The sequence below is a fragment of the Lontra canadensis genome, unplaced genomic scaffold (assembly GCF_010015895.1).
Source record: "Lontra canadensis isolate GAN:19392208 unplaced genomic scaffold, GSC_riverotter_1.0 scaffold165, whole genome shotgun sequence".
Classification (NCBI taxonomy): Eukaryota; Metazoa; Chordata; class Mammalia; order Carnivora; family Mustelidae; genus Lontra; species Lontra canadensis.
In genome coordinates, this window is record NW_022631159.1 from 1,639,915 (window position 1) to 1,667,724 (window position 27,810).

The 27,810-nt window shown below is 36.8% G+C and overlaps 1 protein-coding gene across 8 annotated transcripts in view; it reads right to left on the reverse strand.

Moving 5' to 3' along the window:
- Positions 1–27,810, reverse strand: part of KDM4C (lysine demethylase 4C) — a 391,065-nt gene that overhangs the window by 229,959 nt on the left and 133,296 nt on the right. Inside the window, exon 1 of one of the 8 annotated variants that reach the window (XM_032845568.1) lies at positions 1,663–1,693. The exons of the other annotated variants lie outside the window; for them this stretch is intronic. Coding sequence (XP_032701459.1) covers positions 1,663–1,674 — 12 coding nt within the window. The 5' untranslated portion in view covers positions 1,675–1,693. Of the gene's footprint in view, positions 1–1,662; positions 1,694–27,810 lie in introns of those variants that run through there. 8 annotated transcript variants of the gene reach the window in all.

The window sequence follows — 27,810 nt, forward strand, 5'->3', positions numbered from 1 at the left end:
ATTAGACTTATACATGTCTGGATCTCCACAGGGGCAGAAGACGCCAGTGGGAAGGTAAACCAGAGTGGCAACATCGGACTGATATTGGAAGATAAACAAAAGGGGGAGGGAGCCACCAGAAGCGACCCATTAGAATGTAATACCCCAATACAAGAGTGCCCTGAGACTGGGGACCAGCATTAACTTGGAGTCTGGTTGAAAGCACTCAAAAAGAGCAAAGGATCGTGGGGGGAAATTGTAGGAATCGGAGTAGTTAGGGACAGGGGCTTAAGTCCCCGGACCGAGGACAGACACCCCTGGTGCTGAGCCAAAGAGAGCACAGCGAAGAAATCAGGTCTTGGTCCCTGAGTTGCGAGCGCGCCTGAGAGCGCCTGGGTGGCAGCTCCTGTGAGGGGATGGGAGCCTCGCCAGCCTGCTGAACCACAGCCTTTTTGCACTCTCCACACACGCGCTCTGCGCCCTGCTATCAGAGTCCGAGTCGCGCCCCACACCCTCCCCTGAGAGAGGTATGTGCAGGCACCAGCCCGGTGCTCTCGGACCCAGAAAGACCAGGCACTCCCAGCCCTGGCCAGCGGGAAAATCTCAGTATGCGATAGCTGCGTGGGACCTCTCTGGCGGTCTGGAGCTGCCCAGACAGCTGCCTCTGTCGTGGTTTTGGGTACAAGCAGGAGTTCCTGAATCCCCAGGAACCGCTACTGGGAACATGCTCTGCCAATGGCCAAGGGGGAATTTATGTGCTCTGGAGCACCCAGAGGGAAATAGACTGAGGCTTCTCTCTGAGAGGGAGGTCTCGGTGCAGTTTGCTTTCCTCTAAACTCTAAAAACCATCAAAAGCTGTCAAGGCGAAAGAAAACAAACAACAAAACCTCCAGAGAACAAAAACCTGAAAAACCAGCTTCCTCAGAGCCCACCCCCTTGAGGAGAGCTGGAGGACTTAACTCAGGAAACACTGACTGAAAACCCACATGGCAGGCCCCTCCCCTAGAAAGCCGGGGGGGAGGGGGGGGCGAGGGGGAGACAAGAGAACAACCATCACACTTCATAGATACAAACTTTATTTTTAATTCGTTCCCACTATTCTGGTTCATTTTTTTATAGATAATATTTAACATATTTACTATCGCAGTGAGATGTCCAGTACATCAAATTCCATAATAACCTTTTAACCTGAACTTTTTGATACATATACCCGTGTTTTTCTTTTGCTTTTCTATTTCTTAATATTTTTAAATTTTATTTTAGTTGAGTTTATTTTTTTATTTTAATTTTTTAATATTCATATAGAGTTAAACTTCAAGGTAATCCCCTTTCCCCAATCAATACAACCCCTATAGGTAAACCAATCTTTAATCCCCCTTTATCTTAGGAAAGTTGAGTCCTTTAACAAAGATATCAAGATACATCCAGGAAGAATCAAAATAAACTGCCTTGCCCACACTGAGAATTTATAACCACTCTCCCATCTTTTTCTTCCTACAGTGTTTCTGTGTATTTGTGTTTGTCCTGGTAGCATATAAATCTTATACTTGGGGTTCTTTATGATGAGGTTCTTTTTTTGTTTTGCTTTTATATATATATATATATTTTTTTTTTTCTCTTGTTATCTACTTTTAGCAGTCTTTTTGTTTGACTGTTTTTGTTTGTATACTTCATAAATCTTACCTTGGGGCCCATTTGGGCTGGGCCTTCTCTTCTATTTTATCTTTCTCTTTTTTCCTGTCTCTTTCTCTCTCTCTCTCTTTTATTTTTTCTTTTTTTCATTCGTTTGGGTGGGACTCTTGATTGCTCATAAACGTTCCAGGGTGCACCCTGACTACACCATGGTCGATACATTCAGCTACATCCATTCAGCCATCGCTCACCAAAATGACTAGGAGGAGAAATGCCCAACAGAGGAAAAGTTCAGAGACTGGGCCTTCTGCAAGAGAGCTAATGGCTATCGACATAGACAATATGTCGGAAAGGGAATTCAGGCTAACAATTATCCAGGCAATAGCTAAATTGGAGAAAGCCATGGATGACAAAATGGAATTGATTAGGCAGAACTGAAAGCCACCAGAGATGATGTTCACAATGTTCTCAATGAGTTCCAATCTAATCTAAATTCTCTAAAAGCTAGGGTAACTGAGACAGAAGATAGAATTAGTGATCTGGAGGACAAACAGATAGAGAGAAAAGATCAGGAGGAAGCCTGGAACAAACAGCTTAGAAGCCACGAAAACAGAATTAGGGAAATAAATGACACCATGAAACGTTCCAATGTCAGAATTATTGGAATCCCTGAAGGGGAGGAAAAAGAAAGAAGTCTAGAAGATATAGTGGAACAAATTCTCCATGAAAATTTTCCCAATCTTGCAAATGGAACCAGTGTTCATGTCCTAGAGGCAGAACGGTCTCCCCCTAAGATTATAGAATCTCAAAAGTCCTCAAGACACCTGATAGTAAGAATGAGAAATCATAATTGTAGACAGGCTCTCTTGAAAGCAGTTAGAACAAAGAAGCTCCTTACATATAGAGGAAAGCCCATCAAAATAACGTCAGACCTGTCCACAGAAACCTGGCAAGCCAGAAAGGGCTGGCAATATATATTGAGGGCACTAAATGAGAAGAACATGCAGCCAAGAATACTTTATACAGCAAGACTGACATTCAAAATGGATGGAGAGATAAAGGGTTTCCAAGGACGGCAAGATTAAAAGACTATGCGACCACCAAGCCGACACTACAGGAAATATTAAGGGGGATTCTATTAAAGAGGAAAAATCCTAAGAATATCATTGAACAGAAATATGGAGACAATCTACAGAAAGAAAGACTTGAAAGGTAACACAATGTCAATAAAAACGTATCTATCAATAATCACTCTCAATGTGAATGGCCTAAATACGCCCATAAAATGACACAGGGTTGCAGACTGGATAAAACGACTGGACCCATCCATATGTTGTCTACAAGAGACCCATGTCGAACCGAAGGATACACCCAGACTGAAAGTGTAGTGATGGAGAAGCATCTTTCATGCCAATGGGCCTCAAAAGAAGGCCGGGGTAGTGATTCTCATATCAGATAAATTAGATTTTAAACTAACGACTATAGTTAGAGATACAGAAGGACACCACATAATTATTAAAGGGACTATCCACCAAGATGATCTAACAATTGTAAATATCTATGGCCCCTATATGGGAGCAGCCAATTAAATAAGAAATCTATTAATCAAGATAAAGAGTCATAAAAATATGAATACATTAATAGTAGGAGATCTTAACACGTCTCTCTCAGTAATACACAGATCATCCAAGCAGAAAATCAATAAAGAAACAAGTGCATTGAATGACACACTGGACCAGATGTACCTCATAGATCTATACAGAACATTCCTCCCTAAAACAACAGAATACTCATTCTTCTCAAGTGCACATGGAATCTTCTCTAGAACAGACCACATACTGGGTCAAAAATCAAGGCTCAACTGATACCAAAAGAGTGAGATGATTCCCTGCATATTCTCAGATCACAAAGCTTTGAAACTGGAGCTCAATCACAAGGAAAAGTATGGAAGGAATTCAAACACTTGGAAGCTAAAGACCACCCTGCTTAAGAATGTTTGGATCAACCAGGAGATCAAAGAAGAACTTAAACAATTCATGGAAACCAATGAGAATGAAGACACTTCAACCCAAAGCCTATGGCATACAGCAAAGGCGGTCCTTATGGGGAAATACATAGCCATCCAAGCCTCCCTCAAAAAAACTGAAAAATCCAGAAAATACCAGCTGTGTCTACACCTTAAAGAGCTGGAGAATCAACAACAAATCAAACCAACTCCGCACATAAGAAGGGAAATAATCAAGATTAGAGAAGAGATCAATGAGGTAGAAACTACAGATATAGTAGAACATATCAATGAAACTACAAGCTGGTTTTTTGAAAGAATCTCTAAGATCAATAAACCATTGGCCACACTAATCCAAAAGAAAAGAGAGAAAGCTCAAATTAATAAAATTATGTATGAAAAGGAAGAGATCACAATTAACACCAAGGAAATAGAAACAATCATCAGAAGTTATTATCAACAGTTATATACCAATAAGTTAAGCAACCTAGATGAAATGGATGCATTCCTGGAAAACTATAAACTCCCAAAATTAAACCAGGAAGAAACTGACAACCTGAATAGACTGATATCTAGTAACAAGATTGAAACAGTGATCAAAAACCTCCCAAAAAACAAGAGCCCAGGACCTGACGGATTCCCTGGGGAATTCTACCAAACTTTCAAAGAAGAAATAACACCTATTCTCCTGAAGCTGTTTCAAAAAATTGAAGCAGAAGGAAAATTTCCACTCTTTTTATAAAGCCAGCGTTACACTGATCCCCAAACCGGGCAAAGACCCTACCAAAAAGGAGAATTTCAGACCAAAATCACTGATGAATATGGATGCTAAGATTCTCAACAGGACCTAGCAAACAGGATCCAACAGCACATTAAAAAGATTATCCACCATAACCAGGTGGGATTCATCCCTGGGTTACAAGGATAGTTCAACATTTGCAAATCAATCAATGTGATAGAACAAATCAATAAGAGAAGAGAGAACCACATGATCCTCTCAATTGATGCAGAAAAAGCATTTGACAAAATCCAGCATCCATTCCTGATTAAAACGTTTCAAGGTATAGGGACAGAGGGAACATTCTTGAACTTCATAAAATCTATCTATGAAAAACCCATAGCAAATAACATCCTCAATGGGAAAAAGCTCACAGCCTTCCCGTTGAGATCAGGAACACGACAAGAATGCCCACTCTCAACACTCTTGTTCAACATAGTATTACAAGTCCTAGCAACAGCAATCAGACAACAAAGAGAAATAAAAGGTATCCAAATTGGCAATGAAGAAGTCAAACTCTCTCTCTTCACAGATGACATGATACTTTATATGGAAAACCCAAAAGACTCCACCCCCAAACTACTAGAACTCATACAGCAATTCAGTAACATGGCAGGATACAAAGTCAATGTACAGAAATCAGTGGCTTTCTTATACACTAACAATGAAAATACAGAAAGGGAAATTAGAGAATCGAGTCCATTTACTATAGCACCAAGAACCATAAAATACCTGGGAATAAACCTAACCAAAGAGGTAAAGGATCTGTACTAGAGGAACTACAGAGCACTCATGAAAGAAATTAAAGAAGACACAAAAAGATAGAAGACCATTCCATGCTCTTGGATCAGAAGAATAAACATTGTTAAAATGTCTTTACTGCCAAAGCAATCTATACTTTTAATGCCATTCCGATCAAAATTCCACCAGTATTTTTCAAAGAGCTGGAACAAATAATCCTAAAATTTGTATGGAATCAGAAGAGACCCTGAATTGCTAAAGAAATGTTGAAAAAGAAAAACAAAACTGGGGGCATCACGTTACCTGATTTCAAGTTTTACTACAAAACTGTGATCACCAAGACAGCATAAAAACGGACACATAGACCAGTGGAACAGAGTAGAGAGCCCAGATATGGACCTTCAACTCTATGGTCAAATCATCTTCGACAAAGCAGAAAAAAGTATACAGTGGAAAAAAGACTGTCTTTTCAATAAATGGTGCTGGGAAAATTGGACAGCTATATGTAGAAGAATGAAATTCGGCCATTCTCTTACACCATACACAACTATAAACTCGAAATGGGTAAAAGACCTGAACGTGAGGCAGGAATCCATCAGAATCCTAGAGGGGAACATAGGGAGTAACCTCTTTAATATCAGCCACAACAACTTCTTTCAAGATATGTCTCCAGAGGCAAAGGAAACAAAAGCAAAAATGAACTTTTGGGACTTCATCAAGATCAAAAGCTTCTGCACAGCAAAGGAAACAGTCAACAAAACAAAGAGGCAACCCACGGAATGGGAGAAGATATTTGCAAATGACAGTACAGGCAAAAGGTTGAAATCCAGGATCTATAATGAAGTTCTCAAACTCAACACACACAAAACATAATCATGTCAAAAAATAGGGCAGAAAACACGAACAGACACTTCTCCAATGAAGACATACAAATGACTATTATACACATGAAAAAATGTTCATCATCACTAGCCATCAAGGAGATTCAAATTAAAACCACATTGAGATACCATCTGACACCAGTTAGAATGGCCAAAATTAGCAAGACAAGAAACAACGTGTGTTGGAGAGGATGTGGAGAAAGGGAGAACCCTCTTATACTGTTGGTGGGAATGGAAGTTGTTGTAGCCACTTCGGAGAACAGTGTGGAGATTCCTCAAGAAATTAAAAATAGAGCTTCTCTATGACCCTGCAATTGCACTACTGGGTATTTACCCCAAAGATACAGATGTAGTGAAAAGAAGGGCCATCTGTACCCCAATGTTTATAGCAGCAATGGCCATGATCACCAAACTGTGGAAAGAACCAAGATGCCCTTCAACAGATGAATGGATAAGGGAGATGTGGTCCATATACACTATGGAGTATTATGCCTCCATCAGAATGGATGGTTACCCAAATTTTGTATCAACATGGATGGGACTGGAAGAGATTATGCTGAGTGAAATAAGTCAAGCAGAGAGAGTCAATTATCATATGGTTTCACTTATTTGTGGAGCATAACAAATAACATGGAGGACATAAGGAGATGGAGAGGAGAAGGGAGTCCAGGGAAATTGGAAGGGGAGGTGAACCATGAGAGATTATGGACTGTAATTGTTTTTTCAGAAAAACAATCTTGAGTGTTTTGAAGGGGCAGGGAGTGGGAGGTTGGGGGAGCCATGTGGTGGGTATTATGGAGGGCACATATTGCATGGAGCACTGGGTGTGGTGCATAAACAATGAATTCTGTTACAGTGAAAAGAAATAAATAAAAATTAAAATTAAAAAAAAATTTTAAAAAAGAAAACTGAGCCAATGGGATTTCCTCAGGCTGTCAGAGAAGCCCTAACAAACTAATATACCATGGGTATGGAAAGATAATTGAGGGAGTAAATCAACCAGAAAACACATTCATGTTAAATTGTTCTAAACAACAAAAACCCAACCAAAATGGCTATCTATCCAATGATATAAAAGATAATATGCAAATTATTCCTTTAAATACATTAAATTATCCATTTAAAATTCTATTTCGGATTATGTCTTGGAAGATGAGAAAAAGAAAAAAAATGCTATCAAGCTATTGAGGCACTACAAGATCATAGTATGATGCAGCATAGTATGGTACTTAAAAATCTGAATTCAAACCTCACCTTCACTACGGAGTAGCTGTGTGACCTTAATCAAGTTATTGAGCCTCTCTGTGCTTCAGTTTCCTCAGCTGAAAAATGGCATAATCATGTTAACTACCTCAGGGGGCTAATACAAAGATTAAACTTTTCATATTTGTAAAACAGAAACTGCTAAAAATGTTACATCAGTGCCTATTAAAAAAAAATAGGATAAATCTTACACAAATCGCTTTATACTGGTCTGACCACAAGAAAACAGGAGTTCCTAGGATTATTAAATTTTGCCTTACTGAGAAAGTTGAATCAACTGAGGAAATAAGAACGAGGAAACAAAGTCTAACAAATGGTCTTAAGTGTCAAGGAGAAGTGCACAGTGGTTTTGAAGAATCAAGAGCAAACTAGTTAACTAAAAGATAATGTAAGAAGACGGGTCATCATCTTGGAAGGGACCAGTGCAGTACACACCCAGCTCTTGGCTAGGTCACTTACTGCAGTCACATTAAACTCCTTGGCTTTCCATCTTCAAGAAATCACTGCAACTGTAGGCCCAGCAGAAGTCATGCATTTATGAGAGGAAATGCCATGATATAAATGTATCCTGCCAGGTGCCAAGGTGGGTGCCATAACACAGAATAAGATGGAAGTAGAGGTTGAAGTCACATTAATTCTCCACTGTAACTACAACAAAGGGAAGAGCCTCTTTTCAATATAAGAGTTTGGTATTACATGGATTCATGTATGTAGTTCTAAGAGACATAAGATAATATCCTGAATCTCAGGATTAAAAAAATAAAGGATATGTTCTCTTATTTCTCACATACAATATTCCATTGGATGTCAATTACAAAGTATCAGTATCATAAAATAGTGAAAGTAAATGCTTAAAATTTAAAGAGGATTACTCTCTTTCTTAGAAATTATTAATTTCCCAACAAAGTATCCCCAGTATCATAAAATAGTGAAAGTAAATACTTAAAATTTAAAGAGAATTACTCTCTTTCTTAGAAATTATTAATTTCCCAACAATTATGAAAAAGACCCAGTACATCAGGTTTACTGAATTAGGACAATCAAAAAGTGGGGAGGAGCCAATGATGGCAACTCTTGTTTCAAAGATTTATATGTGACCAAATGAAATACATATTGTCATTTTCTGATGACACAGGAATTCTTAGTGTGTCTTTAACCTAAGAACACTATCCTTTGTAGTAAGAATACTAGAGGGTATTATGCTAGGTGAAATAAGTAAATCAGAGAAAGACAATTATCATAAGATCTCTCTGATATGAGGAATTTGAGAGGCAGGGCATGTAGTCATGGGGGTTAGGGAGGGAAAAAATGAAACAAGATGGGATTGGGAGGGAGTCAAACCATAAGAGACTCAATCTCATGAAACAAACTGAGGGTTGCTGGGAGGCTGGGGTCGGGGGGAGGGATAGGTTGGACCTGGTGATGGAAAATGGGGAGGGTATGCGCTATGGTGAGTGCTATGAAATGTGTAAACCTGATGATGCACAGACCTGTACCCCTGGGACAAATAACATATTACATGTTAATTTAAAATAATAAATAAATAAATACATGAATATTAAAAAAATACTAAGATATTACATACTGTCTTTTCTCATAATCATTATAAATTGTATTTAACAATAAAAATGACTCACTCTGTTTTCCTCTTCCAGGGATGGCATCTATAGGTATTCAGAATGCTCCAGCATTTGACATACTGTCATAGGCTGTCCTACATACAGCCTCTAACAAAGCTAAGCTGTCCCAAACCCCTGGCAATAGAATTGGTTACCTTTATACCAAGAAGGTTTGTAGGCACCAAAATCCTCATGAGCCATCTGCACAGACTGACTTTGAGGAGTTATTGCTATGAGATCTGAAGTTTTAATGAAGTTGTCTAAAGTGAAAAAACATGTCGGCAGGGCATATGGGGGTTCTTTGTTGCTTAGAGTATCCAGGACAGGATCAAGCATGCTTTCCTTGTTGAAGAGCAGAAAACCATTGTGAAGTGTTAAAGACACAGAGTCAGAAAGCAAAAAAAAGAAATTGAAGCTTTCTTATAAATTAAGCATTTTTAAAAATGAAGTTTTTAAGTAATAAAAAATTAAGAGGCCAAAAAAAGACTAATTTTAAAAACACAGGCAAACATATTAATTCTCGTTTCCTTCAGAAATTAAAATCAGTAATTGGAAAAGGTAGTTTTTAGCATCCTATGTTTATGTCAAAATCTAGTCCCCCTAAAAAATTATTATCAAAAGTTAACAGTTAAATATTTCTAAGGCACAAATTGCCAGATAAGAAATCTAGTAACCCCTTAACCCATTCCAACAGATAGCAAAAATGTCTTACATCTCCAAATATATAAGCTATAAAAATAATGTACATAAAATGTAAAAATGCCAGATATTCAATGGAATCACTGTCATTGGCTTTGAGAGCCCAAAAGTTTGTACGTTACAAGCTGTCCTTCGAAAGAGTATTTCATTAATAAAGAACAAAGGGAAGAGAGAGATTTTCCAGTTCACTGTTTTCTAACAACCTACGTTTTTTAGCTTTGAAGTAAGAATTAAGAAAAATATGTTATTAACATAATTAGACAAAGTTATTCATTATTTCTACATTAGGTAGCAAAGATATTGCTAAGTATGAGGCATAGCAACCTCTCATTTAACCAAAATGTGACTGATGGTGATAACTAATTAAGACCCAAGTCAGTAACTAAACCTGAAATGTAATTTTATTCTAAATTATCAAACTACATTTTATAGTAACAGATAATTTAGTCCTCACTAAGTTCAGATACTTCACTAAAAAAATGTGTAGACAATTCTAGGGGTAGAGCAGCAAGAGAAATCTTAACTACAGAGTTTGGGTATTAAACTGACAAGGCTGTAGTAAGTCCTTCTTAACTGTGGTTTGTGACCAGCTGATGTACAACCTACCAGGGTTGCTTCTCTTTCATTCTTTCCCATTCTTAGAGCTTTTTATCTATTTTCTTATTTTTTTAACTTTAATTTTATTTTTTTTCAGTGTTCCAAAATTCATTATTTATGCACCACACCCAGTGCTCCATGCAATACGTGCCCTCCAAAATACCCACCACCAGGCTCACCCAACCCCCCACCATGCTCCCCTCTAAAACCCTCAGTTGGTTTCTCAGAGTCCCCAGTCTCTCATGGTTTGTCTTCCCTCTGATTTCCCCATCTCAATTCTCCTCTCCATCTCCCAATGTCCTTCGTGTTATTCCTTATGCTCTACAAGTAAGTGAAACCATGATACTTGACTCCTTCTGCTTGACTTATTTCACTCAGCATAATCTCTTCCAGTCCCATCCATGTTGATACAAAAGTTGGCTAACCATCCTTTCTGATGGAGGCATAATACTCCAGTGTATATATGGACCATATCTTCTTTATCCATTCATCCACTGAAGGGCATCCCGGTTCTTTCCACAGTTTGGTGACTGTGGCCGTTGCTGCTATGAACACTGCAGTACAGATGGCCCTTCTTTTCACTACATCTGTATCTTTGGGGTAAATACCCAGTAGTGCAATTGCAGGGTCATAGGCTAGCTCTATTTTTATATTTTTGAGGAATATCCACACTGTTTTCCAAAGTGGCTGCACCAACTTACATTCCCACCAACATTGTAAGAGGGTTCTCCTTTCTCCACATCCTCTCTAACACATGTTGTTTACTGTCTTGTTAATTTTGGCCATTCTAACTGGTGTCAGGTAGTATCTCAATGTGGTTTTGATTTGAATCTTCCTGATGGCTAATGATGATGAACATTTTTTCATATACCTGTTAGCCATTCGTATATCTTCTTTGGAGAAGTGTCTGCTCAATGTTTTCTGACCATTTTTTTGACGTGATTATCTGCTTTGTGTGTGTTGAGTTTGAGGAGTTCATTATAGATCTTGGTTATCAGCCCTTTGTCTGTAGTGTCATTTGCGAATATCTTCTCCCATTCCATGGGTTGCCTCTGTGTTTTGTTGGCTGTTTCCTTTGCTGTGCAGAAGCTTTTGATCTTGATGAAGTCCCAAAAGTTCATTTTTGCTTTTGTTTCCTTTGCCTTTGGAGACATATCTTGAAAGAAGTTGCTGTGGCTGATATCAAAGAGGTTACTGCCTACGTTCTCCTCTAGGATTTTGATAGATTCCTGCCCACATTGAGGTCTTTTATCCATTTCGAGTTTATAGTTGTGTGTGGTGTAAGAGAATGGTCGAGTTTCATTCTTCTACACATAGCTGCCCAATTGTCCCAGCATCATTTATTGAAGAGACTGTCTTTTTTCCACTGGATATTTTTTCCTGCTTTGTCGAAGATGACTTGGCCCTACAGTTGAGGGTCCATATCTGGGCTCTCTACTCTGTACCACTGGTCTATGTGTCTGTTTTGTGCCAGTACCATGCTGTCTTGGTGATCACAGCTTTATAGTAAAGCTCGAAATCAGGCAACGTGGCATTTTATCTATTTTCAACTTAGTTACAAACCCTAAACAGTCTTCTTTCTCTAAACATGTAAATAATAACTTCCTGGCAAATTTGATAGCATTAAAACAAACTATGTTATTAATAATCCACCAGTACACCTGACTTTTTTTTTTTTGAAGATTTTGTTTATTTATTTGACAGACAGAGAGCACAAGTAGACAGAGAGGCAGGCGACGGGGGGGTGTGGGGGGAAAAGCAGGCTTCCTGCTGAGCTGAGAGCCCAATGTGGGGCTCGATCCCAGGACCCCGGGATCATGACCTGAGCTGAAGGCAGAGGCTTTAACCCACTGAGCCACCCAGGCACCCCTACACCTGACTTTCTATCTTCATCTCACATCTACATAAACATCCACCTACTCAATCAATATAAATGGAATTTTCCACCCATCATATCAAACTTACAGAAAAGAAAAGGTACAGCTCTTCAGTAAACTCAACATAGTTAATTCATTAAATCTTTAGTGTTCCAAGATTCCCAAGATATTCTCTGCTACATTTACACCTATTTATTCCTCATTCTATAAATGAAGAAAAATATTTTGCAAATTGCATCCAGATTACAGTTAAGATTTCTGATAAATATTTTCTGGCATTATGTTTCAATGGAAAAGCCACATACTTTTTATGAAATTTAATCAATTATTTTAACAGAAATGTGGCCTCAACTAAAGGGATATTAAGAAACAGTAAACAAAGACAATCTTAGAAAACAGATGCATTATGTAGTTACTGAAGCCAGCATTTACTGACAGGATATCATTCTACTATTTGTAGAAGTATCGAAACTAAGAAGATACTACAAAAATTGCTGAAGGAGCTTTTGTTCTTTACCTGTTCAATAGATGCAAACAATGCATAAAAATATTTAATGTGCTATGAATATGGGGGTGTATGTATCCCTTTCAAATAGCATTTTTATATTCTTTCAGTAAATATCAAGTAGTACAATTGCTGGGTACTAGGGTAATTCTATTTTTAACTTTTTGAGGAACTTCCATACTGTTTTCCACAGTGTCTGCACAAGTTTGCTTTCCCACCAACAACATAAAAATGTTCCCCTTTCTCCACATCCTCGCAAACACCTTTTTTATTTTATATTGTCCATTTCAGACATTCTGACAAATGTGAGGTAATATCTCTTTATAGTTATTTAAATTAAATTAATTAACATACAGTGTATTATTAGTTTCAGAGGTAGAATTCAGTGATTCATCAGTCTTACATAATACGCAGTGTTCATTACATCATGTGCCTCCTTAATGCCCATCACCCAGTTACCTCATCTATAACCACCCTCTCCCCTGCAGCAATCCTCAGTTTTTGTTTCCTACGATTAAGAGGCTCTTAGGGTTTGTCTCCCTCTGGTTTTGTCTTGTTTTATTTATTTCCTCACTTCCCTAGCTCCTCTTTTTGTTTCTTAAATTCCACGTATCAGTGAGATCTACGATAATTGTCTTTCTCTGATTGACTTATTTCCCTTAGCATAATCCCTTTAGTTCCAACCCTGTCATTGCAAATGGAAAGATTTCATTTTTGAGAGCTGAATAGTATTCCATTGTGTGTGTGTGTGTGCGCGCATGCGCGCGTGCGCGTGCCTGTGTGTGTGTGTGAACACCTCTTCTTCACCTGTTCATCTCTTAATGGATATCTGGGCTCTTTCCATACTTTGGCTATCATGGACATTGCTGCTAGAAATAAAGGGGTGCAGATGCCCCTTCAGATCACTACATTTGTATTTTGGGGGTAAATACCTAGTAGTGCAATTGCTGGGTAGCTCTATTTTCAACTTTTTGAGGACCATCCATACTGTTTTCCAGAGTGGCTAAAACAATTTCCATTCTCACCAACACTCTGGGGGGTTCCCCTTTCTCACATCCTTGCCAACATCTGTTATTTCCTGACTTGTTAATTTCAGCCATTCTGACTAGTGTGAGGCAGTATCTCACTGTGGTTTTGATTTGTATTTACCTGATGACAAATAATGTGGAGCACTTTTTCATGTGTCTGATGGCCATTTGTATGTCTTCGTTGGAGAAGTATCTGTTCATGTCTTCTGCCCATTTCTTGATTGGATTATTTGTTCTTTGAATGCTGAGTTTCATTAAGTGCCTTAGAGAGTTTTGGATACTAGGATTTTACCTGATAAAGACATTTGCAAATATCTTCTCCCATTCTGTCAACTGTCTTTTTGTTTCATTGACTATTTCCTTTGCTGTGTAAGAGCTTTTTAATCTTGAAGTCCCAATGGTTCATTTTTGCCTTTGGAGACATGTCTTGCAAGAAGTTGCTGCAGCTGAGGTGACAGAGGTGGCTACCTGTGTTTCCTCTACCATTTTGAAGGATTCTTGTCTCACATTTAGGCCTTTCATCCATTTTGAGTCTATTTTTGTGCACGGTGTAAGGAAATTGTCCAGTTTCCCTCTTCTGCATGTGGCTGTCTTATTTTCCCAACACCATTTGTTGAAGAGACTATTTTTTCCATTGGATATTCTTTCCTGCTTTGTTGAAGATTAGTTGACCACAGAGTTAAGAGTCCATTTCTGAGTTCTCTATTCTGTTCCATTGACCTTTCTGTCTCTTTTTGTATTGTCTTAATGATTACAGCTTTGTAATATAGTTGAAGTTTGGAATTGGATGTCACCAGCTTTGGTTTTCTTTTTCAACATTCCTCTGGCTACTTGGGGTCTTTTCTGGTTCCATAACAATTTTAGGATTATTTGTTCCAGCACTGTGAAAAAAAAAAAACTTGATATTTTGATAGGTGTCGCACTGAATGTATAGACTGCTCTGGGAAGCAGAGACATTTTAACAATATTTATTCTTCCAATCCATGAGCATGGAAAGTTTTTCCATTTCTTTGTGTCTTCCTCTATTGCTTTCATGAGTGTTCTATAGTTTTCTGAATACAGATCCTTTGCCCCTTTGCTCAGATTTATTCCTAGGTATCTTGTGGTTTGGGGTGCAACTGTAAATGGGATCGACTCCTTAATTTCTCTTTCTTCTGTCTCATTTTTGGTGTATAGAAATGCAACTGATTTCTGTGCATTGATTTTATATCCTCTCACTTTGCTGAATTCCTATATGAGTTCTACCAATTTTGGGGTGAAGTCTTTTGGATTTTCCATATGGAGTGTCATGTCATCTGCAAAGAGTGAGACTTCAATTTCTTTGCCAGTTCAGATGTCTTTTATTTCTTTTTGTTGTCTGATTGCTGAGGCTAGGACTTCTAAGTATTATGCTGAACAACAGAGGTGAGAGTGGACATTCCTGATGTATTCCTAACCTTAGGGGAAATGCTCTCAGATTTTCCCTATTGAGAATGGTATTTTTTGTGGCCTTTTATGTTACTGAGGTGTGTTCCCTCTATCCCTACACTGTGAAGAGTTCTAATCAAGAAAGGATGCTGTACTTTGTCAATGTTTTTTCTGCATCTATTGAGAGAATCATATGGTTCTTGTCCTTTCTTTTATTAATGTAGAATATCACATTGATCTGCAGATGTTGAACCACCCTTGAAGCCCAGAATAAATCCCACTTGGTGGTGGTGAATAATCCTTTTAATGTACTATTGGATGCTATTAGCTAGTATCTTCAAGAGTATTTTTGTACCTGTGTTCATCAGGGATATTGGTCTGTAAATCTCCCTTTTGGTGGGGTCTTTGTCTGCTTTGGGGATCAAAGCAATGCTGGCCTCCTAAGAGTTTGGAAGTTTTCCTTCCATTTCTGGTTTGTTTGCTTGTTTTGTTTTGTTTTGTTTTGTTTGAAACACCTTCATGAGAATAGGTATGAATTCTTCTTTAAATGTTTGGTACAATTGCCCTAGGAAGCCATCCAGCCCCAGACTCTTGTTTCTTGGGAGATTTCTGATTACTGTTTCAATTTCCTAGTTGGTTATAGGTCTGGTCAGGTTTTCTATTTCTTCCTGGTTCAGTTTTGGTAGTTTATATCTCTCTAGGAATGCACCCATTTATTCCAGATTGCCTAATTTGCTGGCATATAGTTGCTCATAATATGTTCTTATCATTGCTTGTATTTCTTCAGTGTTGGATGTGATCTCTTCTCTTTCATTCATGATATATTTGGGTTCTTACTCTTTTCTTCTTCATAAGTCTGGCCAGGGGTCTATCAATCTTCTTAATTCTGTCAAAGAACGAGCTCCTAGTTTCACTGACCTGTTCTACTCTTCTTTTGGTTTCTATTTCATTGATTTCTGCTCTAATCTTTATTAATTCTCTTTTCCTGATGGGCTCAGGCTTTATTTGCTGTTCTTTCTCCAGCTCATTCAGATGTAAGTTACACTGCATATTTGAGACCTTTCTTGTTTCTTGAGAAAGGCTTATAGCGAGAAATACTTCCCTTTTAGGATGGCCTTTGCTGCATCCTAAAGGTTTTTAGTTATGTTTTCATTTTCATTTGTTTCCATGAATTTTTTTAATCCTTATTTAATTTACTGGTTGACCCATTCATTCCTTAGTAGGATGTTCTTTAGCCTTCATGTATTTGAGTTCTTTCCAAATTTTCTCTTGCGATTGAGTTCTAGTTTCAAAGCAGTGTGGTCTGAGAATACAGGCAAGGCATGATCCCCATCTTTTGCTACCAGCTGAGACCTAATTTGTGACTCAATATGTGCTCTATTCTGGAGAAAGTTCCATGTGCACTTGAGAATAATGTGTATTCTGGAATGCTCTGAATATACCTGAGAAGTTCATCTGGTCCACTGTGTCATTCAAAACCCCTATTTCCTTGTTGATCTTCTGCTTAGATGATTTGTCCATTACTCTGAGACCCCTACTATTATTGTATTATTATCAATGTATTTCTTTAATTTTGTTATTAATTGGTTTATATAATTGGCTGTTCCCATCTTAGGGGCATAAATATTTACAACTGTTAGATCTTCTTGTTAGACAGACCCTTTAATTATGATATAGTGTCCTTCCTGATCTTTTATTAGACTTTTGTTTAGATTTTAAAACCAAATGGGGAGCAATCCCTACCCCAACTTTCTTTTGATGTCCATTAGAATGGTAAATGGTTCTCTGCCCCCTCACTTTAAACCTGGCAGTGTCTTTGGGTCTAAACTGAGTCTCTTGCAGACAGCGAAATAGGGTCCTGCTTTTTTATCCAATCTAATACCCTGTGTTTTTGTGTTTTTTTGTTTTTTGTTTTTGATTGGAGCATTTAGCCCAATTACATTCAGAGTAACTACTGAAAGATATGAATGTAGTGTCATTGTATTACTTGTAAAGTCACTGTTTCTTTATATTGTCTCACTTCCTTTCTGGTCCATGTTATTTTTGGGCTCTCTCTACACTTTAAGAATTCCCTTTAATATTTTTGGCAGAGCTGGTTTAGTGATCACAAATTCTTTTAGTTTATGTTGATCCTGGAAGCTTTTTATCTTTCCTTCTATTTTGAATAACAGCCTTGTTGGATAAAGTATTCTTGGTTGCATATCTTTCTCATTTAGCACCCTGAATATATCAAGTCAATCCTTTCTGGTCTACCAAGTCTCTGTGGATAGGTCTGCTGCCAGTCTAATGTTTCTATGCTTTAAGATTAAGGACCTCTCCTCCCAAGCTGCTTTTAGGATTTTCTCTGTCTCTGAAATTTTCAAGGTATTGACCTATTTTTACTAGTTTGGGGGAGAGGAGTTCTCTGTGCCTCCTGGACTTGAATGCCTGTTTCTTTCCCCAGATTAGGGAAATTCTCAGCTATAATTTGCTCCAATATACCTTCTGCCCTTCACTTTCTATTTTTCCTCTTCTTGGGGATCTCAATTATTCTAATATTGTTCCACTTGTCTCTCAAATTCTCCCCTAGTGATGCAGTTGTTTATTTCTCTTTTTCCCAGCTTCTTTATTCTCCATCATTTGGTTTCTGTATCACTCATTCTCTCTTCTGCCTCATTTATCCTAGCAGTTAGAACCTCCATTTTTTTACTGCATCTCATTAATAGCCTTTTTGATTTCAACTTGACTGTATTTTAGTCCTTTTATTTCTCCAGAAAGGGATTCTCTAGTGTCTTCTAGGCTTTTATGCTTTTATCAAGCCCAGCTAGTATCTTTATATCATTACTATGAACTCTAGTTCTGTCATCTTACTTTTATATTCGTACTGACTAGGTCCCTGGCAGTAGTATTGCCTCCTGTTCTCTTTTTTGAGGTGAGTTTTTCCATATTGACATTCTTGTAGAAAGTGGTCGCTTTTCTATTTGTAGAATAGCAGCAATTCTTTTCTTAGATCTCTGGTTGAGTTTGCAGGTGTTCAGAATGATTTGAGAGCTAGGGTGCTCAATTCCTGGGACCAGACGAAACAAAGGTCTCCTACTCCTCTGCCATTTTGGACTCTCCTCTTATTATAGTTTTGATTTTCACTTCCCTGATGATCAGTGATGTTGAGCATCTTTTCATGTGTTTGTTGGTCATCTGTATGTCTTCTTTGGGAAAATGTCTATTCATGTCTTCTGCTGATTTTTTAATTGGATTATCATTTTGGGGGTGTTTGGTTTTATAAGCTCTTTATATATTTTGGAAACTAACCCTTTACAGGATATGTCATTTGAAAATAACTTTTCCTGTTCTTTAGTTCTGTTGATTGTTTCCTTTGCTGTGCAAAAGTTTTTTATTATGATGAAGTCCCCATAATTTATCTTTGTTTTTGTTTCCCTTGCCTCAGGAGACATATCTAGAAAGATGTTATGGCTGATGTCAGAGAAATTACTGTCTGTGCTATCTTCTAGGATTTTTATGGGCTCAGGTCTCATATTTATGTCTTTAATCCATTTTGAGCTTATAGGAGCATTATCTACAATAGCCAAATTACAGAAACAGCCTAAGTGCCCACTGACTGATGAATGGACAAAATAAGTGGTATATAAATAAGTGAGATATAGATGTAGATATAGATATATCACTCAGTCATTAAAAACAAATGAAATCATCGGGACGCCTGGGTGGCTCAGTTGGTTGGACGACTGCCTTCGGCTCCGGTCATGATCCTGGAGTCCCGGGATCGAGTCCCGCATCGGGCTCCCAGCTCCGCAGGGAGTCTGCTTCTCTCTCTGACCTTCTCCTTGCTCATGCTCTCTCTCACTGTCTCTCTCTCTCAAATAAATAAATAAAATCTTTAAAAAAAAGAAACAAAAAAACAAATGAAATCATGCCATTTGCAAAGACATATATGGAGCTCAAGAATATCATACTAAATGAAATGTCACAGAAAGACAAATATCATGTGCAGAATTTAAGAAACAAAAGAAACAAAGGAAAAAATAAAAGAAAGACAGGCAAACCAAGAAACAGACCCTTAACTATAGAGAACAAACTATGATTACCATAGGGGAGGTGAGTGAAGGAATGGGTGAAATAGGTGATGGGGATTAAGAAGCACCAGGTATTGTATGTAAGTGATGAATCACTATATTGTACCCCTGAAACTAATATTACAGTGTATGCTAACTGGCATTTAAATAAAAACTTTTTTTAATAAGTATTTAATCTGTTGATTAACTGTAAATATGTAAAGGGATCTATTCATATTGAAATTCCTCACAAAAAATTCCAAAAGATGAGCAGAATATTCTTCTACAGAATATAGAATATCATCAAAATTTTCATTACCAGTTACAAATCTGAACAAAAATTCAGCTTCTTTGAAATACTCCAAACAGACCAGCATTTCTTCATGGGTTCAAAACTAAGTGTACATTAGAAAAATGAAAATTTAGAATCAATATAATGAATGTAAATTAATCTAATATACATTAAGCTAAAGAAATCAGACATTAAAATCTCTGTATGGGTTATTCTACCAGAGTAATGAATATGAGTATGTTTAATATGATCAGTAAGCAGTAGTCCTATTGCTTTATATGCCTGCTGAAACTTGTACTGACTATAGCTCTTCTGTTTATTAGTTAGGTAAAAGCGAATTGACTTCTTCATATAAAAATGTGTTCCTACCGCTCTCATAGGAGTTTAAAAATCAAAAAGTATGTAAACATACTTGATCAACTAAGCTCTTTCCAGGTGATTATAATTGTGGTCTCCCTGACTCTTTACTCCTGGGCAGGGCGGGGAACCTGAAGTAAATTCAAAATGCTGTGATAAGGCAGAGAAATTTTTTTTAAAGATTTTCCTTATTTCAGAGACAGAGAGAGTTTGAGCATGGGGGAGGGCAGAGAGAGAGGGAGAAGCAGACTCCCCACTGAACAGGGAGCCTGACAATGGGCTTGATCCCAGGACCAGGAGATCATGATCTGAGTAGAAGGCAGACACTTAACCAACTGAGCCACTGAGGTGCCCCAAGTAAAGAATTTTTTTAAAGTTTTAGTCTGTACTCAAATAGTTATATTTTACAGAATTGATTTTCTAAGATGTTAGAATCATAAGATTCTTCAAAGAGCTTAACCAAAAGCTAAAAAAAAATTTCAAGAAACTGACCTAATAGTAGAATAGAAAAACTCTGCAGGTTCCTATCTATTGCATATACTATACACCCATCACTGTATACCCGAATGGACCCTTCACCCATTGGTCACATATATCAATTATAACATTGATTTATTTAATCTATGTCCTTATTCAATTACTACTCATTGTTACATGTACCTTCTGACCCAAATAATTTTGGGAGAAAATTATTATGATTACCTGAATAATTTTTAAGAATTATTTAATTAGGGGGAACAGTTTTAAAATATTTAGATCTAATTAAGATGAAAAATAATATTTGAATATTGCTTTTTTTTTCCCCTGGGTTACATTTTATATAGTAATATCAGCCAAAGACGGATGATAGTCTTTCACCAGAGTACATGGAAAAGTAAACTTTATAATTACATTTACACTCACTGAGCAGAGGGAATAAAGAAACACAATTCTAAGATCAATATTAATCAACAAAGTCAGTACATAAAGAGTGTAAAGGCCATTTCCTTTGTCCTTATATGCACTCATGAAGCAAGGTCTGCATGAGGCCTAACCATCCCTTGTTCCCCCCAGACTGGTCTGCAGAACTCACAGAACCATGATTTTGTCAAGGTGCACAATATACTTGAAGGTTTCAGGGGTCCCAGAAAACACACCCATAGAAAATTTCCAAATGTTTTGTTCTCACAGATGTAAAGAAGAGAGTAGCTTTAAAAGTTCCCTAGAGACCAAAAAGATATTTCACAGTCATAGTAAAAAATAAAAATATATATGATACGAGAACCAAAGTTCTTATTCTAATTTTAATAAATCATTATTGTGAATTGATTCAAATACTTTTGCCTCTCCGACATTCTATTTTAAACATTAAAATATACACTGTATTTACTCTCTTACTGAGAAATGCATTCTAGGTAACTGGAAGGCCAAATATTCAAAATACCTGAAAATATTTCAATAAATTACCTGTTTTTTTTTAACATATGAGAAACAGAGGCTCAGAGAATTTAAATTAACATGGCAATGTCACATGGCTAACAAGCAATACAGCCTCTGCCTGATTCAAACCTAGAACAATTTCCATACTCTACTGCAGAAATTCCAAAATCAAACCATTGGGATACATCTTAAATAGGTTTTAATTTAAATGTAGGACATATTTTTCCATCTCAAACTTCTTTTTCTATGACCCCAAACCAAGTTGAAATTATAGTTGAGAACAAATGTCTGGGTCTCATTATTTTTGCTTTTTATGCATGTTATCATGCTGTGTTGACAGAGTTTATCCAGTCTAGCTAAAAATTTTCCAAAATACATTTCCTCCACTCCCTCTACTACTAATAGGTTCAGATTAATTTCTTCTGAATATTTTCAGGCTTCACCATGCCAAGATATGTCTCCCTTATAAAGGAAGGCAATTATAAAGCAATTTAAGGTATGGGACTAGAAACTTTATCTTTCTGTCCCATGGGAACACTGTTCAAACAGACCAAGAAAAACTATGCAAAAGAAGGGGATGGATTCAAATAGTTTGCTCCAGGGGTCTCCAAAAGATTCTGTAGAAATTATTTTTAGAATTTCTGCTTCTTAACACTTACCTGGGTATCTGATATAAAGGCTATGGAAGTTCAGAGTTACAGATATTAAACAATCCACTCCTGCTGTGCCATGTAAAACACAGCATGAAATTGAACTCTTTAGCATTACGGAATAGATGAAGTTATTTTGTTCTGAATTCATGCATTGCATTTCACATTTTTTATGGATGATAAATTTGGGCAAGATCAGATAAGAATAGGAACGGCTCTGTAGACTCTTAGGGATCTAAGTGTTTTATGAATATAAATATTTGCTCATAAGAGTCTATAAAATCACATATCTGAGCCACAAGAAATGGAATGGAAGTATACAACATATAATCCTTCCCTTATAATGCTTAGTTATTTTTACTTCCACTTTTGAGAGTCTTTCAGATATTTCTTTCTACATGACTAAGTAGACATAATTAAAAGATAATCCTACACCTGGAATGAACCTTAAAAAGTAAATCATCTTCTCCAATCATCATAATTCATGGACAAGAAACTAAGCAAAAAAAATGCTAAGTGACTTGCTGGATGTCACAAGGATAGTGAATTCAAAAAGGTTCAAATGATGTAAGATTCATCCTCCCTACCAGCCACCTTGAGATTTTCAATTTCCCATTCACTGAGCAACCACTGAGTACACAGGAATATACTGAGTAATGCAAGGGGCTGAACACAGAACTAGCCATTTTCCAGGGCTTGCAAAAGAATGCTGGCCATGTTCAAAACCAACCACCTAACTCATACAGAAGATGTTCACCTCATTTCACCTTCTGCAGAACTGGAGATGAAGGTAGCATCCCCTAATCTTCTTCTATATTTTTTGCACAGTTCAAACACTAACATCAATGTAGGAAAGTATTAATGAAGAAATACTATTTTTTATAAAGGGGAAGGGAGAGGAGTAAATGAGGAAAAAATTTAATGGAATGTCTGTACATGCATAATATAGTCCCCATAATAGAAGCCCTGAATAGTATATAGTCAGAGTACCCTTGCTTGGTAAAAATAAAAATAACCTGCTATCAGCTTTCAAATAAATTCTTGATTACCATATGTTTAAATTCCATATGTCGTACTGAATTTTGAATGCAAGCCTCAGGAAAAATAAAACCTTTATTTATTTAACAGCCATGTTATAAACACTATCCCACACTCAGTGCACTCTGATCACGTGTCTCTTGCCACCTAAAAATCCTTGGTACTATTTCCAAACCAGGAAAAAACCTGATGAAAGCTAACTAGACCAAAAAGTTAATGCTTTTGGGGAGAACTGTAATTTATTTTAGGCTTCCTAATGTTAACAATATGGTCAAAAATTTAATACCAAATATTAAAAAGAAATAATTTTGTTGGAAATAAGATTTTTAAAATTTAAAATTTTTAAATTCACTGACAACACATTTTCTTTCAGTGACACTTCTTTAGAAAACTACATAGTGAGGCGCCTGGGTGGCTCAGTGGGTTAGGCCTCTGCCTTCAGCTCAGGTCATGATCTCAGGGTCCTGAAATTGAGCCCCGCATCAGGCTCTCTGCTCAGCGGGGAGCCTGCTTCCTCCTCTCTCTCTGCCTGACTCTCTGCCTACTTGTGATCTCTGTCTGTCAAATAAATAAATAAAATCTTAAAAAGAAAAGAAAAGAAAACTACATAGTAACACTGTAAGTAAACAATTCAGCATTTCACTTTATCTGGTAATTTCTGTGTTTCCACTCAAGTGTGAGACTATGTTGGCACAGTTATTATCTTTTCTCTGTTATTAATTTTGTGAAATTATTTAAAGCAGAAAATATAGTAAATATATTCAACATGAGCCAGAAGGAAAGCAAAGAGAGGAAAGAAAACACAAAACAGATTTTAAGTGTTTCTTCAATTTCTCCCTGGCCAAATTTAGAACACCATCAATAGGATAATATATGGAAAAAGATTCTTATAAGAAGATATTCATTATTATTTTATGGAACTGAAATGGGAAAAACGGGACTTAAATCAGATTATGGTCAACAGGGATCCAACATGAAGAACTAACCTCCATGACTCTTAGTTAGCTGACTTCAGACTAGAAGAGAAAAACAAAGTTGCATTAAAGCAATCCATGACATGTTACAAATAAATCATGCCAACAATCTGGCAACACATAACAAAACTTTTAAATAGGTAATAATTTTTAAAATATGAATAATCTGTGACCAATAACATAACTGGAAATTTATCATAAGGAACTAATGATTAATTAATGTACCAGCATATACTTAAGAATGTTCACCTTAGCAGTGTTATCAAAAATCTAAAAAATGGAAAAAAACACTTTCTGAAACAACAGAATACTCCTTAAAAGAAATCTTTCTATAATTTATGGGAAGATACTTAATGCCATGGAAAAGCATTACTATTAGGTGAAGAAAACAGGTTTTACATACTTATGATCAAATATTAATATCTATCTATTTACCTGTAATAAACATACATATGTGAGAAACTTACTAGTATATTTCCTTATCTGATTGGGGGAGCAGCATGGGCACAGACATAGTGGGTACAACTAGAAGTGTGCACAGCAAGAGGAGGTTGCTGGACTAAAGCCCAACACTTGGAGTAGAAATATCCATAAATAGATGGATCCCTTTCTTGTCTTGTTTTTTCTTTTTAGATGGATCCCTCTCTAAAGTGACATAAAGTTTCTTCCTCTCTCTTGATCTCTCTGTATTTCTCTCAAACCCAAAGGGTTTCATTTCCTAGCACCTTGGTCTTTTTCTTCCAACAATCTTCAATCATGTGTTTGAGTGATTAGTTAACATCTGTTTCCCACACTAGAACCTACTATGTTCTGTGAGGGCCAGCTTCAGATCTGTTTTAGCACTGTATATCCACCACCAACACATAGTTCATGCTCCATAAATATTAGTAGAATGATTACCAAATCACTAGAATATTGACAGTATAATACAAGAAACAAGACAAAAATTAAAATTAAAATCTAAGGTTAACCTCATTATATTTGATTTAATGATTTGCTTCATTTCTATTTATATAATGTACTTTAAAATTGAATTACCTGATCAGTATGTTGAACCTGTGATTAGAAGACCTTAAATTATTTCATTAGTAAATATGGGGACTCTGCCTTAATTAATGAGAAACATGTCATAAATGTTTAAAAAGCATTTTTTTTTCCAGGAAATGACATGTAGCTACAAACTACAAGTCAGAGTTCTAACTCTATGTCTAAGAAATTAATTCAAATAAAATATAAAATTGTCATTGCTGTAATGAATCATTAACAAGCTGCGAACAAGAGAATGCTTTCACTACCCCAGGGGCAATGGGTCCACAGATAAAATCTAGAAAGTGGTTTGGTGGAATACACTCTATTTTTACTCTGTAGAAACTCATTAATCAGTCTAAATGTAAAAGCAGGCTACATAAGAAATGCAATTTTAATGATGTACATTTCCTCATATTCACATGTACTCATACTATATTTAAATCCAAACTGGACTGAGTCCAAAAAAGTAATCATAAATACAGCCTATATCTGCCTCATGTTCGGCCAGGCCTTGAAAGATCACTTGAAAACAACTCTATTCAACTGCATTTCTGGTACCAAAAAAAGGCTCCATATTTGTTCAGCTTATATAATAATCATACTAAAGATTAACCTATACGTGTAATACATGTAATAAATTCCCTTACTTCCTCAGATGTGCCTGCCTATAACCATCCATCAACTTGCAACAAATAAAAAAGCAGGAATGTTTTGTCTTCACTAGTGAATAAATACAAGCTATAGTAACTACTTATTAAATCAAAATGCAAAAATCTTTCCTTACAGATTCAGAGTGATCCTATAGTTGAAAACAAATGACAGGATTAGTGCAGGAATTCACCATTTTGATTCTGGTTCACTTTGTGTCCCAAGAGCTATTGCTGAAGTATGCTGGCAGGGCCAGGTAGGGGTCAGGAGGACTTTTTACAGCAATGAACAATTATCACACACGAGGTCTGCTCACCCTTTGCCTATTTACTTTGTTCAAGAAAATAGGAATAAGTTGAAAATGGCTTCCCACTATTCTAATTCTGTTTGGGAAATCCATTTTGCTGCTAAATTACCACACCTGAGCCATATAACCCCTGGCCCAAGACTGTAAAAGGCAATCCTTCCTTTCACAGTACAGAAAATCATGAAGACTATCCCACCTCAGACTTTTATTTCCCCGCTCTGTAAAATGTATATTGAAAAGAAAACCAACATAAGGCCCAGTTCTTTAATCAAATATTAAATTACATCCATTTTCAATTCAGTTTAATACTGTGCTGCTGCAATTATGTCCACAATAACAAGCTATGGCTGCATTCATTCTACAAACATTTTAAGGCTAACAGAAGCAAAGAGGTACAACTACAGTAACTGAACATCATAAACAGCAACATGAAAAAGGGCAAAAATCTGAAAAAAAGTTTTCAACTTTCACCACTGGTTAAGTTTTGTGGAACTTATTAACAGGGTTGTTTTTTACTTTTTTTTTTTTAATTTCTTTTCAGCATAACAGAATTCATTGTTTTTGCACCACACCCAGTGCTCCACGCAATATGTGCCCTCCTTAATACCCACCACCTGCCTCCACCAACCTTCCACCCCCCACCCCTTTAAAACACTCAGATTGTTTTTCAGAGTCCATATTCTCTCATGGTTCACCTCCCCTTCCAATTTCCCTCAACTCCCATCTCCTCTCCATCTCCCTATGTCCTCCATGTTATTTGTTATGCTCCACAAATAAGTGAAACCATATGATACTTGACTCTCTCTGCTTGACTTATTTCACTCAGCATAATCTCTTCCAGTCCCATCCATGTTGCTACAAAAGTTGGGTATTCATCCTTTCTGATGGAGGTATAATACTCCATAGTGTATATGGACGAATGGATAAGGAAGATGTGGTCCATGTACTTATTTTTTTCCAAAAAAAAAAAAAAAAAATTACTGTAATTGGTATGGCAGAATTAAATCATTAAGTTTTATTGCATTTGTCATTCATAAGACTTCTCTTCATTAGGCTATTTTGACTAAAAAGAACACACCTTGATTTCCCCTCCAAGGGTAGGCCATGTTTTTTTTAGGTGATGCTAGATTGGCCTACCAAGCTTTCCATCTTAATGGCAATAGTGATTAGTTTAGGGATAGGCACCTATGACCCAAAGTCAATGGGATTCACCTTATTAGCCTAGAAAAGCCAACAGCCTTCTTTCCTGCATCACAGGAACAACTGCATGAGAAGGAAGCCAAGTGTGATAGAAGAACCAGAGATAAGACAGTATGATCAGAACCACAAATATAGACAGATCAATAGACAGACAGACAATAAATATCTAATATATATATCTGAAGATATACATCAAGGATATCTTGGAGGTAGCCCTTTTTTTTTTTTTTCTGCACCAATAAGAGTTGAAAGGACACAACTTTTGAGAATGTTTACCCATTAAGAGCTTTTTAGGACAGAATATGCACACTTAATCTATACTAAATGGAAATATTAAAATCATCTATAAGCATAAAAAGGATTTTTAAATTCAGTTCTCTATAACTATTACTGGAAATGCATCTATAGTTGAAAATAAAGCATAACCATTTACATTTGACTTAGAAAAAAAAAATGTTTATAGTCAGAATGTGATGGAATGGGTTATCAGGTAAGATAGACATGTACTGTGAACCAAACACAGATACAAACGTTAAATTAATAAGACAATTAGCAGGGCGCCTGGGTGGCTCAGTGGGTTAAAGCCTCTGCCTTCAGCTCGGGTCATGATCTCAGGGTCTTGGGATGGAGTCCCACATTGGGCTCTCTGCTCAGCAGGGAGCCTGCTTCCTCCTCTCTCTCTCTCTCTCTCTCTGCCTACTTGTGATCTCTGTCAAATAAATAAAATAAAATCTTTTAAAAAAAATTCTTTAAAAAAGAAAAGACAATTAGTAACAGAACATTATATGTAAGTGTTTGCCAAAACAGAAAACCATTTTGGATTTTCATTTTTACAT